The sequence below is a fragment of the Mixophyes fleayi genome, chromosome 10 (genome assembly GCF_038048845.1).
Source record: "Mixophyes fleayi isolate aMixFle1 chromosome 10, aMixFle1.hap1, whole genome shotgun sequence".
Lineage (NCBI taxonomy): Eukaryota > Metazoa > Chordata > Amphibia > Anura > Limnodynastidae > Mixophyes > Mixophyes fleayi.
Window position 1 is genome coordinate 57,136,253 of NC_134411.1, and position 17,812 is coordinate 57,154,064.

The 17,812-nt window shown below is 42.6% G+C and overlaps 1 protein-coding gene across 1 annotated transcript in view; it reads left to right on the forward strand.

Annotated features, from left to right (window-relative positions):
• Nucleotides 1–17,812, forward strand: part of CARMIL2 (capping protein regulator and myosin 1 linker 2) — a 1,059,949-nt gene that overhangs the window by 155,665 nt on the left and 886,472 nt on the right. Inside the window, exon 7 of the mRNA XM_075188807.1 lies at nt 1,360–1,430. Within this exon, the coding sequence (XP_075044908.1) occupies nt 1,360–1,430 (71 nt within the window). The remainder of the gene's footprint in view (nt 1–1,359; nt 1,431–17,812) is intronic.

The window sequence follows — 17,812 nt, forward strand, 5'->3', positions numbered from 1 at the left end:
ATATTTTTAGATCTGGCAGTAATAGAGAAAGGCGAAGGCCTCATTCTTTCTTTGCCACTGCATGTGTAGAATGGCATGTTGGCAATTTTTTGTTTATCGGCACTTAACTTTTCCTCAGTTACACTTCTTTTTCGCTTCAACATGGTACATTTTTGTTGGGTGTGTGTTTTTTTGCCTGGTTTAAAAAGACTATGTACTTTTACATCGCCTTTCCCAGATGACGTACTGGGAACATTACCATCAGGACTGGTGACAGAACCTGGTTGCTGATTCTGCTTATATGTGGACTGCTTTGAATCCATTTTAATGAGCCCAAATCACTTGTAGTGAAAAATATTGTATTAGATAGATATTGCTGACAAAGATTACTTTTTTTGACATCCAGAAAAATTAATGTAAAACACTGGGGAATATTAGACACCCCAAATCACTTGTAGTGAAAAATATTGTATTAGATAGATGACAAAGATGACTTTTTTTGACAGCCAGAAAAATTTATTGTAAAACACTGGGGAATATGAGACACCCCAAAAACACTTGGAGTGCCCAAAAAAGAAAAAAAACCCTCCTCTATCCTCCTCTAATAATTGCAAATGGTATTAATATTATAATTGTATAGATTAGGATAGAAACAGTTATGTATACACTAATTGCTCTGTCCCTGCGCTAATATAGCCTGTGACCTAACCCTGCTCTCTCCCTCTGTCAAATGGCGATGGATTGCTGTGGAGGCTGGTATTTATGCTTTTCAAATCTCGCGAGAACCAAGCTCAGAAATACGAATACGTCACAATGATGTTTTGCCTCGATTTCGATTCTGAATGGGCGGGAGAGTACCGAGGCTTGCCTAGGTACTCGGATAGGCTAAATTCTGATGGATTCGGATCTCGGGGAACCGAGTCCGCCCATCTCTAGTTCAAAGCAACCGAGCAGCCGGTGGAAGAGGAGGAATCTTGAGGTGGAGAACATCTGCGCCCACTAGTCTTACAAGCAGTGATGTATCCCAAATCATAACTCAAGTGTGTTGCCAAAGGATGATGTAAAGAAAACACCAAATAATAGTTTGAACAGTATTCTGTCTCAATAATCTGTATATAAACACTGAGTGATAAACATGGAGAAGACCATTGTCATGGTATGGGGTACTATAGCTATAGATCAAACTACAAATTCCAATACCTAGGTTGACAGGCCAAACAGGTAAGGCAGATAGAAAAGATGCAACAGTACCTTTGTTGGCAAAATACAACAATATAATGCAAAACAGCAGTAACACTATGTACAAAACCCTTTAACAATATCCAGGTGAGTCACCAATCCCACTAAATTTATCTTATAGTTTATTTGCTTTGCTTGTAGGAGGCTTCTCTGAGACATATGCTGCTTTATGTGACTACAACGGCTTTGTTTTGCGAGAAGAGATTCAATGGGTGAGTTTAGTAATTTTTACTAATTCTATATCTATAATCATTGATGGGGATACAGGTAAAATGCAAAAGAACAATTAAATTTAGAATCTTCAAAATGAAAAGACAGTTGTTGTTATCACTTGTCCTTAATACTGCAAATCTGTGTATATCTAGCAAAATGAAAACATGAAGTATTAGTTCGTATTTTGATCAAAATATTTAAGCCTGCATCCCAGTGTCAAGGGTACCTCATTGTATGTAGGTCCTACAATGGTATATATGCTTCAAACACCATTAAAATGCTTTTAAAATCAAATATGTACTCATCTTCCAGATATATAGCCTTACATCTAACAAGGGCTGGTTGGTAAAGCACACCCAAAATGATCTTATATAGGCTTGATAGACAACAGCTAAGACAAAATTAGGCAGTATTTTAAAAAAAACAACAAACAGAGAAGTAATAAGCCTGCGCTCAGTTAATCCCATATTATACATGGTACCTGCTACATGGCATTATATATGCCTCATATGTATACAGAACAAAAGACTTACTACTGTAAATCTGTGTGTATATATAGCAAATATGTATATATATGTATATATATAGCAAAATGAAAACACTAGGTACTAGTTCATATTTTTATCAAATATTTAAACCAATTTAGAATTGAATTGGTCAATACAGATTACAACACACTTTCTTTTATACTAGATTTCTTAAATATCCCCAATGTATTGTACAATGCAGTGCATGGAGTTCAAACTGTGAGCATCACATTGTTTTCTTTTCTTTATTAAGAGTTGGAGGATTTAAAATATAATAGGATAGCAGGGTTTTGCATTTAAGGCTTTGGGCAGAAGGAAAACAATCTTTCTGAATGTGTGGAGGCCATAGTGACTAAGATTATGTGAGAGAAGAGTCTTTTTTAATATATTTGAGGACAATATAATACTAATAATAAATCCTGAAATCTTGTCAAAGGTAGTTTCTCAATCTCATGTAAATCATGAGATTGGGCTACCATCCTTATGCCCACAGCCAATATATAGATTGGAAACAAAATTCTACCTTTTTTCAATTTAATTAGATAAGTGAAGATTTATCTGAATAGAACAAAGGAAATAAGGAAGAAAAAGCAACTGTTTGGCTTAGTCAAAGTAACAAATAAGGACCAAAGGGCTACAAAGGCACCCATTGCAAGGTGAATAGGATCCTGCATGCAGTAGGCATATAAAATGAAGAGAACACATGTGCCGCAAGGCATAAAAGCATGTTCTACAAGAGCGATTTCTACATCTTGGGTGGAGAGAGAATACGCATCAATTGAGGAACTTTGCAAGGCAGCAGGATGTGCGTCAACTTATACCTTTACCAAACATTATAGAGTCAACATCCAGGCTTCTGCAGATGAAAAATATGGAAGAAGATCCCTCAGTGAAGTAATATAAAAAAAAAGAAAGGAAAGACAGACATAAGAGTGGGAAGAACTCTCACTGTACAGTTACTTTATAACAATCTTTTTTAAAAAACAAGCAGCCTACTAAGATTTTAAGTTAATATGCTATTGGCTACCCACTGTAAGTGTAGTAACTGCTTGGGTATCACCGATTGGTGTGTGCTACCATAGAGGAGGAAGAGGAAATGGAGGATTATTTACCTGATAATAGGGTTTTCTTGACTCTTCCATGGTAGCACATTTTCCCAGCCCAATTCTTTGTTGTAATTTTCCTGTTCAGTGGAGATATATTGTCAGCTTAACGAAAGCAAGAAGACACAGGAAGCAGAGTGTGTCTTCTTTTCCTGTTCTGACTCTGGAAAAGTGGGAATTGGCTCATTCGTTGGAACTGAACTTAACAATGTACATTAAGACTTTGAGTCAATCTCACTCCCCTTGAACGGAAGCATTAAGTCACTTATTTAAAAATACTTCTATCTGCATTCAAACAGTAGATAATGGAGGTGCTATTGTAGTATTGGACTATAAGGATTATGAGAAAGAGATCCTTAACAAACTTTCTGATATATCCACCTGCACCCTACTCGCTGGTGACCCTACAAGTTCTTATAATTGTATCATTGGCAAAATCATTGATTATGCAATTACATGTGGTTTGATTACAGAATTTACTTCTAGATTCCTGAAAACAGACTTCCCTGTCTGTCCCGTGAGTTTTACACAGCCAAAATATCACAAAAGCTTGCAATCACCTCCTGCCATACCAATAATTTCCGCCAGAGGCTCGTTGTTACAGCTACTATTACAATGTTGTGACTCTCATCTCCAGCCTGTCAGGTGCCGCCTCCGCACCTCCGCTGGGTGCCGGAGACGGACACCTTCTGCCCGGAAGGAATGTCCCGTTGCTAAGCAACGGGACGCGATCATGTGACCGCGGCGCTCGCGCATGCGCGATGCGCCTATTCGGTTGCCTGGCAACCCAGACGCTTCTCCGGCGATCAGCTGAGACTGATCACCGGAACTTCATCATGAGGACTTCCTGCTAGCCACTATTTAAACTCCACTCTGGCACCATTTGAGTGCCAGAGTATTGGTTCTACCTGCTCCAGCTATTAGTTTGTTTCCAGTTCCAGACCTCCTGTGTATTTGACTCCTTGGCTTGTTTTACCTCTCTTCCGGATATCCCCTGTACTTTGTTGCCTGCACTGGTATTGACCTTTGGACCGTTCCTGACTACTCTCTTGCCTTTTCCCCGTGGTACCTCGCTTCCTTGGTTTCGACTCGGCCTGTCTGACTACCCTCTAATCGCTGCACTGGTGACTTCCCGGGAGAACCGCGACCTGCACATCGTACGCAGCAAAGCCCAAACCTCCTTGCGGAGGTCCCTGGTGAACACCGGTGGTGTGTTAGACTCCGCGCCTCTCAGTTTACTTGCGTTAATACCAGTCATTGATATTTCCTGCATAAAGTGTGACACAGCCATTAGATAAAGCAATATCAAAATTTATTCAGGATGCGTTTTCAATACTCGCTGAACTTTCTAACTTTGAAATCAAACTCGGTGACTGTTTACTGGTCACAATGGATGTGTAAAGCTTATTTACTGTCATCCCTCCCTCATCACAGCCCTCCCTCTTGGGCTCCATCGTATGCAGACCTTCCCCTCTCCCCCCCCCCCGCCCTTGCTGTGCTTTGAGCTCACGGAGTTACTGTGTTTATTGTTTACTGTACTGTGCTGTCTCTCCTCGTATTGTAATTTCGTTTGTCCCTGTACAGCGCTACGGACACCTAGTGGCGCCCTATAAATAAAAATTAATAATAATAATAATAATAATAATAATAATCCCACAACAGGCAGGGATTGAAGCAGTCCACAACTCCTTTGTGAAACATGAGTGTACTCAGGATGTTTTTACAAAATTCATAATTAATTTGCTACATCTTACATTGGAACATAGTGACTTTATATTCAAAAGGCAGTACTTCCTACAGGTGTCTGGGACAGCGATCGGGTTGAAAATGGCCCCGGGTTATGAACATAAATTTATGCACCATTTTGAACAGGTTTTGAGCAAGTTCGGATACCTGATTGTCTGTTTAGATGTTTTATTGATGATCTGTTCTTCATTTGCATGGGTGCTGGGCTACAACCCATTAGATTCGTTGATCAATTACACTTTTGAATATAACTCCAGTAGTATCACTTCTTGGACATAAAGATTATGAAATAGAATGGGCAAGTGATTACTATAGTGTATAAGATAACGACTGATTGCAATTCCTACTTGCATGCAGCAAGTTTTCATCCTATGGCATTCAATCATGTGGATTATCTACATTAATACAGATAGTACCAACAACTTGCCCAAATAATGGAGTCCTTCTTACAGAGAGGATATAAACAGACTAATGTCTGCTTTAATAGAGTACTCACTTACTTCCATTCTGGAACCAATGGCTACATCAGCAAGAAAAACAATGGGAACTGCTTCCTGGTTAATGCTAGGTACACCTCAGTGGCTAAAAAAATTAAGAAAGCTATTCATAGTCATTGAGATGCAGTGGGGGACAGACGCGTCTTTTCTGCACAAAGTGTTTTTGTCACAAGGTGTTTAGAAAATAAAGTTGAAAAACACAGATGCTCACCAAATTTCATCTCATCTCTTCTATTCCAGGTATGTCTGTGAAATACTGAAATTCTCATAATCTCATCCTCTCCTATTCTCATCTGTGCAACTATGTTAGTGTTTTAAAATATATGTAACAGGAATGTGTTATATATTGTATTAACCTGTGGTGGCCTAGTGATCATAGATGCCTAATTTCGGGCATTATCTAGCTTAATTAGACATATAGCTGTTGTGTTTTTTTCTCTCTTATCAGCTGACCAATTAACACAGATGTAGCTTATCCTAAAATCAGCCGCACTATATCTTAGCAGTCTAGGGGGACAGACATCGTGGGAGATGACGCATGTTTTTTGCACTAAAGGCCTGAGTCATTAAAAACAGCAAAGCAAAATAAAGGAGTAACTTTGCACCTTCGCAAAACCATGTTGCATTAGAGTTGGAAGTAAATTTAAAATGTGGGGACAGATTTATAGTTGGAGTAAGACATGTCAAGATCAACTTTAATTTTCAGTGTACAAATAAAACTATCAAATATTGGTGTGCTACATGAAAAAGCCAGTATTTAACTTTTGTGCAAATAATAAACTAATTTGCACCCCTTGAATTGTAACATGCTTTATCCAGGAGAAAATTTACTCCCTATTTGGCGTTTCTGTGCTACTGTTAGGCTGCTGGTCTGGTCACCAACCCACAGAACTAGGTGGCGGAGGTCTTCACCTATAGCAGCCGCTTTTCCCTTAGAGCTTGATGTGCTCACCGGTACTCAGATGCCCCCAGGACTTAGCTCCAGGTATAGTGTGGGTTGGTAATGCAGAACCACAGCGGCAGGCCAGGAGACTGGGTAGAAAGCAGCGGATAGTCAAACGGTAGCCGAGGTCAAGGGTCACAGGCAAGCAGGGTAGTCAATAAACACGCCAAAGTAGCAGAGTCCAGGGTACAGGCCAAAAGGCAGAGTCCAAAGTCCAGGCAGGGGTCATACACAGGAAATCCAACAGAGTATCCACAGGACAGGGTACAGCAAACAGGAGCATGTCAGCAAGACTGGGTCAGAAGTGCTATAGCCTCCCTGCCTTAAATACATAGAGCAAGGAATCAGGGCTAAGCCCTGTAACAATACACATGCCTGGACTAATTAAACAAAGCCACATTAATCAGCCTACAGGTTGGGGAGATTTCAGCGCCTGTGCCCGGCTGTCCTGTTTGCCGGGGCACGCTGTGCAGGGAATCGGCGTCCAGACGTTGTCTTGGCAATGGTCGGACCAGCTGGCGGAAGTGACGTCCCGGTCACTAAGGAGACGGCCAGGATGCTCAGCGGGGTAATAGACGAGTCACGGCGGTGCCCATGGCCGCCGCGGCTCCTAATAGCTACATGAAAAAGCAGCCAGTTTTTTCCTCATGTGCAAAAGTATAAACTAATTTGCACCCCTTGCATCGTAACTATGGATGCTCAGGCTCGTTTTATTTTAAAACTGAGCCTCCCTGAACTTGAAGTACCGGCTTGGTACTTTCCTGTGTCCTCGGAACTGAAGTTGAAGCAAAACGTCATCTGCGCATTGTCTGATCTCGCTTGTTTTAGGTCGCTTAAATAACTCCACGGAGATCCGGCGCCATTTCTCAGACAGACACAGGGGGGCAGCAGAGTTTTTGGCAGTCTCAAGTGTCGTTGCTCAGCGTCATTGCTCACACAGAAGCAGGAGGGGTGTCAGTGTTCTTGTCACTCTCCAGTCTCCTGTCACATTGCTGATTGCCATTGCTCACACAGAAACAGGGGTAGCAGACAATGTTCTTGTCACTCTCCAGTCTCCAGTCACATTGCTTAGTGCCACTGTTCACACCGAAACAGAAGGGGTAGCAGTGTTCTTGTCACTCTTCAGTCTCAGAGCCATTGCTCAGTGCCATTGCTCATATAGAAGCAGGGGTGGCAGTGTTCTTGTCACTCTCCAGTGCCATTGTACAGTGCCATTGCTCACACAGAAACAGGGGTGACAGTGTTCTTGTCACTCTCCAGTGCCATTGTACAGTGCCATTGCTCACACAGAAACAGGGGTGACATTGTTCTTGACAGTCTCCAGTCTCTATTGCCATTGTACAGTGCAATTGCTCACACAGAAACAGGGGTGACAGTGTTCTCGTCAGTCTCCGGTGCCATTGCTCTGTGCCATTGCTCATACAGAAAGTAAACAGCAGGGTTGGCAGTATTCTTGTCTCTCATAAGTCTCTAGTGCCATTGCTCACACAGAAACAGAATGGGTAGCAGTGTTGTTGTCACTCTCCAGTCTCAGTGCCATTGCTCACAAAGAAACAGAATGGGTAGCCATTTTCTTGTCACTCTCCAGTCTCCAGTGCCATTGTAAAGTGTCATTGCTCACACAGAAACAGGGGTGACAGTGTTCTTGTCAGTCTCCAGTGCCATTGCTCACACAGCAGGGGTAGCAATGTTCTTGTCACTATCCAGTCTCAGTGCCATTGCTCAGTGCCATTGCTCACACAGAAACAGGGGTGACAGTGTTCTTGTCAGTCTCCAGTGCTATTGCTCACACAGCAGGGGTAGCAATGTTCTTGTCACTATCCAGTCTCAGTGCCATTGCTCAGTGCCATTGCTCACACAGAAACAGAAGCTGTGGCAGCATTGTTGTCACTCTCCAGCCTCCAGTCACATTGCTGATTGCCATTGCTAACACAGAAACAGAGTTAGCAAACAGTGTTCTTGTCACTCTCCAGTCTCAGTGTCATTGCTCAGCACCATTGATCACACAGAAACAGGGGTGGCAGTGTTCTTGTGGCTCTCCAGTGCCATTGCTCACACAGAAACAGAATGGGTAGCAGTGTCCATGTCACTCTCCAGTCTCAGTGCCATTGCTCACACAGAAACAGAGAGGGTGGCAGTGTTCTTGTCACTCTCCAGCCTCCAGTCACATTGCTGAGTGCCATTGCTAACACAGAAACAGAGTTAGCAAACAGTGTTCTTGTCACTCTCCAGTCTCAGTGTCATTGCTCAGCACCATTGATCACACAGAAACAGGGGTGGCAGTGTTCTTGTGGCTCTCCAGTGCCATTGCTCACACAGAAACAGAATGGGTAGCAGTGTCCATGTCACTCTCCAGTCTCAGTGCCATTGCTCACACAGAAACAGAGAGGGTGGCAGTGTTCTTGTCACTCTCCAGCCTCCAGTCACATTGCTGAGTGCCATTGCTCACACAGAAACAGAATGGGTAGCAGTGTTCTTGTCACTCTCCAGTCTCAATGACATTGCTCGATACTATTGATCACACAGAAACAGGGGTGGCAGGGTTCTTCTTACTCTCCAGTCTCCAGTGCCATTGCTCAGTGCCATTGCTCACACAGAAACAAAATGGGTAGCAATGTTCTACTTAATCTCCAGTCTCAGTACCATTGCTCACACAGAAACAGGGGTGACTGTGTTCTTTTCAGTCTCCAGTGCTATTGCTCTGTGCCATTGCTCATACAGAAAATAAACAACAGAGGTAGCAATGTTCTTGTCACTATCCAGTCTCAGTGCCATTGCTCAGTGCCATTGCTCACACAGAAACAGAGTTAGCAGACAGTGTTCTTGTCCATCTCCAGTCTCAGCGTCATTGCTCAGCACCATTGATCGCAAAGAAACAGGGGTGGCAGTGTTCTTGTGACTCTCCAGTCTCCAGTGCCATTGCTCAGTGCCATTGCTCACACAGAAACAGAATGGGTAGCAGTGTCCATGTCACTCTCCAGTCTCAGTGCCATTGCTCACACAGAAACAGAATGGGTAGCAGTGTTCTTGTCACTCTACAGTCTCAATGCCATTGCTCGATACTATTGATCACACAGAAACAGGGGTGGCAGGGTTCTTCTTACTCTCCAGTGCCATTGCTCAGTGCATTTCTCACACAGAAACAAAATGGGTAGCAACGTTCTTCTCAATCTCCAATCTCAGTACCATTGCTCACACAGAAACAGGGGTGACAGTGTTCTTTTCAGTCTCCAGTGCTATTGCTCTGTGCCATTGCTCATACAGAAAGTAAACAAGTGGGGTTTCAGTGTTTTTGTCACTCTAACAGTCTCCAAGTGCCATTGCTCACACAGAAACTGAATGGGGTAGCAGTGTTTTTGTCACTCTCCAATCTCAATGCCATTGTTCAGTGCCATTGCTCATACAGAACCAGAATGTATAGCAGTGTTCTTGTCACTCTCCAGTGCCATTGCTAACACAGAAACAGAAGGGGTTGCAGTGCTTTTGTCAGTCTCCAGTGCAATAGCTCAACACCATCGATATGGCAACCGGCTGCTGACACCACTCATGATGATACAAGTCCTTCTGTATCATCTACTAAAGCCTATGCTCAAGTGCATAGTGGCTATAAGTCAGGGAAAATGAAATCCAAAAAATAAGGTTTTACATTGGTAAAGAAAAAATACCTCTCTAATATAGGGAAAGTAGAAAATAGCATTCCTCATGGAACTTGTAGTTCTTTTTTACGGCAGAGATGTCACGATTTTTGGGCAATTCTTTTAGACCCGACCAGATGTCCAAATGTTGTGCTGACTCATCTGCATCACCACTGGGTGTCTTGGGAAAGCTAAGTTTTTGGCAAAAAGACTGATGGTTGAGACATCATTGTGTCGTGTATCACTTGAGCTGTCAGCTTGCTGACCAGGAGCTCATTGTATCACTTGAGATCTGGGTCAGTTGAAGAGAAAGAGATGACATAGCTCTTAAACCTAGCGCAGTTGCCAAAATGTAGTGATCCGATTTCAAGATGTTGATAACTCTTAGATCCTGGCTAAGCGAATAAAGTACTTGATCTACAAGTTTGACATAGCTAGCAGAATTGCTTTGTTTCATCTCCTCCTTCGATTTCTCAAGAGGCTTTTCCAAAAGCCTAATTAGGGGAATCGCTTGACTCAAGCTAGCAGTGTCTGAACTCACTTCACAGGTAAAAAAAAGTATTCTCAACTGAGTTGGACTAAAATACACTCCTTCTCAAATTCTATTCTTCTTGCAACTGCTGCAATCTCCTACATGCTGTTGCAGAATGCCAAAAATGACCTGAAATATTTTGGGACACAGGCAGCATCTCCTGCATGACACATTTTTTAAAAAGTTCTGTACCAGCAAGTTGATTGTGTGAGCAAAACAGTGAATGTGATGGATTTCTTTCCGATGTAATGCTCTTTCAATATTGGTGGCATTATCAGAAAACACATATCCTGAGGAGAGTCCAAGCATGTTAAACAATGTTACAAGGAAATCCCTTAGTTTTTCAAACAGGTTGTCAGCGGTATGCCTCTTAGTGAAGCAGTTGATACACAGAGTAGCCTGCCTCTGAAAGAGCTAGCATTGTTTGTTAGATGCTGCTGCTGTTCCCTGCTGCTCAGGGCCGCCATCAGGGGAGTACAGGGGGTACTGTTGTACCGGGCCTGGGCTCACCAGGGGGCCCGGTACAACAGCGCAACACATACTTACCTGGGGGCCCGCTGTCTTGCAGTCCGCTGGTCTCCGCTACTCTACGCTGATGTCACCGTGACAGCCAGGCACCAGAATGCGATCGCAGGGGTGGAGGAATCATTCCCCCTGCGATCGTGTGATCTGCCTGTGCCAGATCACAGCCAGGCTGAAGACAGAGTAGCGGAGACCAGCGGACTGCAAGACAGCGGGCCCCCAGGTAAGTTTGTGTTGCACTGTTGCTCATGGGAGGGCGCTCATCGGGGAGGGGGGCCCGCTCATCGGGGAGGGGACCCGTACTGGGCCCCATGATTTCTGATGGCAGCCCTGCTGCTGCTGAAGGTGATTCACCAACCAAGTGTGCCAATTCCGCTTGTCCACATATCTGTGGTTAAGTGTACAGTTAGTAGAATGTAATTTTGTAGCCCAATAATTTTCTTTTTTGTAACCTCCTGCTACAGGTGAGGAACTGCTTGTCTGGTAAAATGGTGTCGAGATGGAATTTGGTAAAGGGGACACAAGACCTCAATTAACTGTCTAAAACCTGCTGCATTAATGGTGGATATTGGACGCAGGTCTAATACTAGCATAGTCACCATGGCCCCTGTGATTCGCTGTGTGACTGGGAGACAGCTGTTATACTTTTTTTCCTATTACAAAGGATTGTTTAACAGTCAATTGTTGTAAACTACTAGTAGTCTTCTTCTTGGTCTGCTTCTGGGTTGAAGATGCACCCCCAGCAGCAGGAGCAGCTCAAGGATTCTTCTGAGGAATCCTGGATAGCGGAGGAGTCATCTAGCCTTAGCACTTGGATGCTGGTGGAACTCACTAGTGAGGATATTGATGAGGAAGGTGTTGACAGTGTAGATTGCAGGTGCTGGGATCTAGCTGAGAGAAGGGAGCTAGCTGATGCTGGACTGCTTGTTGTTATTTTTTCAGCATAACTTTCTGATTTTCCCAAGAGCTTGCCATGAGCTCTCATCAATTGGAGTAACATGGATGAGGTTCCTAGATGGTTAAGATCCCTACCTCTTCTGGCTGTGGCTTTAGAAATGCTACAAATGGCTAGACAACTGTTGTCAAGATTTTGGTAAAAGTAATCCCAAACATAAGAGGTGGATTTTATGGTCTTATGCCCAGGCATCACAATGGTCTTCTTCTTGCAAGAACTGCTTACACCGGTGCATGACTTGTCACTGTAGAGTTCATTACCAGCACTATTGGCTTAGCTGCCTTAAGCCCAGGGCCGCCATCAGGGAGGTATGGGGGGTACTGTTGTACCAAGCCCGGGCTCACCAGGAGGCCCGGTACAACAGCGCAACACATACTTACCTGGGGGCCCGCTGTCTTGCAGTCCGCTGGTCTCCGCTGATGTCTTCAGCCTGGCTGTCACCGTGACAGCCAGGCACCAGGATGCGATCGCAGGGATGGAGGAATCATTCCCCCTGCGATCATGTGATCTGTCACAGCCAGGGTGAAGACATCAGCGAAGACCTGAAGACATCAGCGGAGACCAGCGGACTGCAAGACAGCGGGCCCCCAGGTAAGTATGTGTTGCGGGGGGGTGCTCATGGGGGTGGGGGGGCGCTCATCTGGAGGGGGGGGACCCGGGAGACACGGAGGGCCTATTAGTAGCTTGTTTTGTGGGGGCCCAAACAAACCAAGCACTCCTTATTGCTGAAGTGCTTGATTTTTTTAAACTGTGGATGTCCTTTTTAATATCCAACATAAGGGTGGATGTGAGGGCCCAAGGACAATTCCATCTTGCACCACTTTTCTTTCTTGACACAGCTGTGTGGCACTGGCACTAGATATAATATACTGCCGTGTGTTTGTGCCGTTGCTCTAACCCATCAACCTTGATGCAGTCTTATAGTTAATTGACTCACAGTTAGCTTTGCTGCCTTAGTCCCATTGTTAGCTTGTTTTGCGGGTGCCCAAACAAACCAAGCACTTCAGCCACAAAAGTGGCACTCCTTGTCGCTGAACTGCTTGGTTTGTTAAACTGTACCTGCTACCCCTCCTGTTTCTGCTGTGTGGCAATGTTTCCTAGTTGTGCTATGAGCTGTCGTGTGTTTGTGTCGTTGCTCTGTCGCTTAGTATCCAGCCAGCTTGCTGCAGTCTTTGGCTAAAAGTGTATGAAAATAATATTGTGTCCTGTGAGGTGATCAAAATTGACTGGAAATTAGTGTTTTTGAGGTTAATATTAATGTAGGAATAAAAAAGAGCCAAATTATGAGCATAGCTTAGCAATGTTTCTAAAAAATACAGTTCCAAAACCAAATCCAAAACTAAAACACACAAGGGCAGTTTTGCCAAAAAAAAAAAACACGAAGTTAATACAGATCCAAAACGAAAAACAAAACACGGGGATCAGTGAACATCTCTAATTGTAACATTGTTTGTCCAGGATCAAACTTACTCCTTTTTTTGCTTTGCTCTCCTTATTGACTCAGGCCTTAAGGGCCTGAGTCAAGGGCCTGAGTCATTAAGGCACGCATACTGAGCGCATCGTGCAATTGTTCGCAACGGCTCGCGAATCGGCTCTGTATACTCCCAGAGTCAGCAAGGAACAGTTCTCAAGATATGTGTGGTGTTGACTATAGGTGTAAGTTCACTCTGGTGTACTAGACCAGTCACTGCAGAAGGCGAACAATACGTATGTGGAATATGAAAGCTCAAAAGAATGCACAGAACAAAAAATATTATTCAATTAATATTACCTGTCAATAATATAGTCATTTATGATTAGAAGTGGAAACAGTCTAAAAAAAAAGTTTTTTTTATTTATTTTTTTTCCTTTGAAAAACATTTACTAGGCTGTCCTTAATGTCTACTGTACATAAAATACATTTTTACAGTTGCTCCTGATTGCAGACACATGATATAGCATGCATACGGTACTGACCCAGGACTTAGACTAGACCCCTAGCAGGTACAAGAGATACGGTAGAAAAGCAAGAAACTTTCACAAACGCAGAGCTTCATTTTGACGTGGATGCATTCACTTCAGTTTGGCACACCCACATTGTGCATCAAGTACGGGCACAAGCCCATTCCCCGCCCCGTTCACGCCCCGAAGTTGTAGACCATCGTAACTGTCATTTGCATTGGCATACGCAGCGGACTTGCTTTCATTGACGACCGAGTGTCCTCGTCCTGGGCATGCGCAGAAGGGATTGCGTACGATACGCACAAAAAACAGAGATACGTCCCTTAATGACTCAGGCCCTAAGTGTTTTGTTTTTAAGGAAAGTTAGGCAAAAGAAGGAGTAAATGTTCTCTGGGACAAACCATGTTACAATGCAAAGGGTGCAAGTTAGTTTATTATTTTGCACATAAGTTAAATTCTGCCTGTTTTTTCATCTAGCACACAAATACATGATAGCTTTCTTTTTAAACTGAAATTGTTCTAGGACATGCCCTACCCTAACTATAAATCTGTCCCCACATTAAAATTTACCTCCCCTGCAATGTAACATTGTTGTGCCCAGGAGCAGATTTATTTTTAATACTTTGCTCTCCTTAATGACTCAGACCCAAAGTATTTAGAAAATACAGTTAAACAACAGAGTTGCAAAAACATTGAACAACAAATGAAGCTATCCAGCTATAAGCTACATCTGCTTCAATCTGACTGTACTATTTCTGTATCTAAACTGGACAGTGCAACAAGGTATTTCTTTTTATTTCACTCAGTTTCTTGCTTTTACTCTGGAATCCAAATGTTTAAAAAAATTTCATTTCATACACTCTTTTCCTGGAATTATCTTTAGGACTATATCATCCTTCACCCTTCCTGCAACACACACCTTTGTTCACATTGTGCCTTCATTAGTTCACTCGCCTCTAATTAACACTCATTAACTTTTTTGCTATTTATTTTCACTAACTGGAACAGCCTCACCCTGTCAGCAGAATTAAAAGGTCATACATCTTACAATTATCTTTCTTATCTTTCTCTCTCTCTGCTTCTAATCCAGGACTCCGTCACTTCTCCCAGTCACGCATTTATGAACACTACACTAACTTCAAACACATCACCCCTCTCCCTTTCTTCCAAAGTCCTTTAAATGTGCCCCTTGGAATGCATTCTCTGTTTGTAACAAACTTAGCTCCATACACAACTCTTTCTTATTAAACAACCTCAACCTTCTGGCAATAATAGAATCATGGCTTACAAAATCAGACACTGCCTCACACATACCTCCAGACCTGGAGGCAGACAAGGAGGGGTATTGAACTACTTCTTTCCCCACGTTGCACATTCAGTTTTCCACCTTTCATTGCTGCTTCCAAACTACTCTCTCTAACCTCCTCCTTTGACCTCTCCCAGGGGTTGCATCCTCTACTCATCAGGATGGCCACTGCCTTGATCTTGCTATCTCTAGATTATGCTCAGCTTCTGATTTCCTTAACATTTATTTCTCCCCTTGCATCACCTTTTCAGCTACACGCTCACTCCCAGTACTTCTTCCCAGTAATTTTTTGCTGTCACACTTTACCAAGCCTCCTCATAACTGCAGAAATCTTAACTCTATTAATCTTCAACAGTTTTTCACCTCTCGCCAACACCTTCTCCTCAAAATTTCTACATTCTCCTTCCCTGATGTGGCAGTACCTAATTTTTGCCAACCCTAGCAACATTTCTTGATCAGGTGGCTCCAGCAACTCTTCAGACTTCACGTTGACTTCGATGTAAGCCATGAAATACTAACGTAACACCAAATTTTCAATTTTCAAAAACATAAAGCATAAAGCAGAATGTCATTGGCATAAATCTTGTAGCTCTAATTATTTCCTCACCTATACTGCTATCTACTGCTATCTACCACTTCAAAATGTTATGAGCACTGCTAAACAAACATACTTCCAATGTCTCATCTCTGCTCAAGCATCTAACCCGAAAAACCGCTTTCACACTTTTAAATTTCTTCTCAATCCTCCCACCCCAAAACCTCTGACTAATATCAGTGGCCAAGATGTTACTTCCTACTTCAAGGACAAGATATGTAAGATCAGACTAGTAATGGTATCCTCTTCCTCGACTAGCAATCGGCAATTCTTTCCAAGCACCCTGTGACTCCCTATCTTCATTTGATCCCACAGATCAAGATGAAGAGCCTGAATAATTAAGGAGAGCAAAGCAAACAAAAAAAGGAGTAACCTTGCACCTCGGCAAAACCATGTTGCTTTGGACGGAGTGGTAAATTTAAAATGTGGGGACAGATTTATAGTTGAGGTAGAGCATGTCCTAGATCAACTGTAAATTTCAGTGTAAAAATAAAGTTATCAAGTATTTGTATGCTACATGACAGAAAAGTCAGTATTTTCTTGATGCACAAAATTATAAACTAATTTCCATCCCTTCTATTGTAACATGGTTTTGTCCATGATCAAATGTACTCCTTTTTTTGACTTGATCTCCTTAATGACTCGGGTCTAAAGTATCTACTCTCTTCTTATCTTTCTACTCTACCTCCTGTCCTCTGGAACCTATTCCCTCACAAATCGGAAGATCCCTGCCTCCTGTTCTCATTCAACCTTTAATTAACATTTGTAAACTCTCTCTCTCTACTGGTAAATTTATATCATTATTCAAGCATGCAGTGATTACTCCTATTCTGAAAAATCAAAATTATCACCCAAACTCCATCTTAAATTACAGTCCTATCTCTCAACTCCCATGCCCCTCCAAGCTTTTAGAAAGAATTGCCTACACTCACCTCATGCGCTTTCTTTCTGCAAACACCATATTGGATTCTCTTCAGTCCAGCTTTTGTTTGCAACACTCCACAGAGTCTGCATTGACAGAGGTTGTTAATGATTTGATCACTGCTAAAACTAAAGGCCATTACGCTCTTCTAATTTTCATGGATCTCTCTGCTGCAGATGACATGGTTGACCACTATCTTATACAAATGCTACAATCTGTGCTGTCCCGCGTTACTGACTGTCTTTCTGCGACGTCATCTTGGATGTCCTATTGCCAAATCAAACTCAATCTTTGATATCTTTTGATATCTCAAACAAAACACTGCAAAATCTTAAATTCATACACCCATCTCCCAAACATTGACTATTACAATTTCTTCCTTACTGGTGTTCTCCCGAATCAGACTCTCACCCCTATATCTAATTTGCACACAGTGGCCAGATTGATTTTCTTTGCAAATCATTCTTTCTATGCTGAGCCACTCTGGCAGTCTCTACATTGGTTGCCTATTTTTTACAGAATCCAATATAAAATACTCCTACTAACATACAAGGCAATCAACAAAATTGTGTTGTCTCGTGTCTTGTGTTGTGCATGTCATTATCTCTCTAATGAAATCACATGTAGTGATGAAACACATCATCCAAAGGATTATTTGACACTTGTGTTGCTATATCTTTTATCTCTCTGAACCTTTTCTTAAGAGGAATCACATCTGCGAATCATCTTCTGGATTCAGTGGCCATATGTCAGCTTGGTAATAATAAGGACCAATCTAAAGTACTTTACTGGCAAAATCATTTAACTGGGAAAGCTACCTGACTGAGATGCCACAATTACATCTATCTCCCAGAGCCCCAGTTTCGATTTGAGGTCGGAACCTATTTCCAACAGACCTGTTGCTGGGGGAGGCCGGTTTGATTAATTCTTTACAGTTGCGGCGGTTGCTCATGGGACAACAAGATTTTATCTGCATGTCACCATTTCTCCGCATTTGACATCAAGGATTTGTGTTCCAGCTATCTGGTAAGGAGACGAGTGACTGCATATGCTGTACACCGTTACTTCATATATTTATTATTGTCTGGTGCCACTTCTCATCAGTTGCCATGACCACCACTCACTACCAATATTCAGCGGTATATTTGGCTATCACA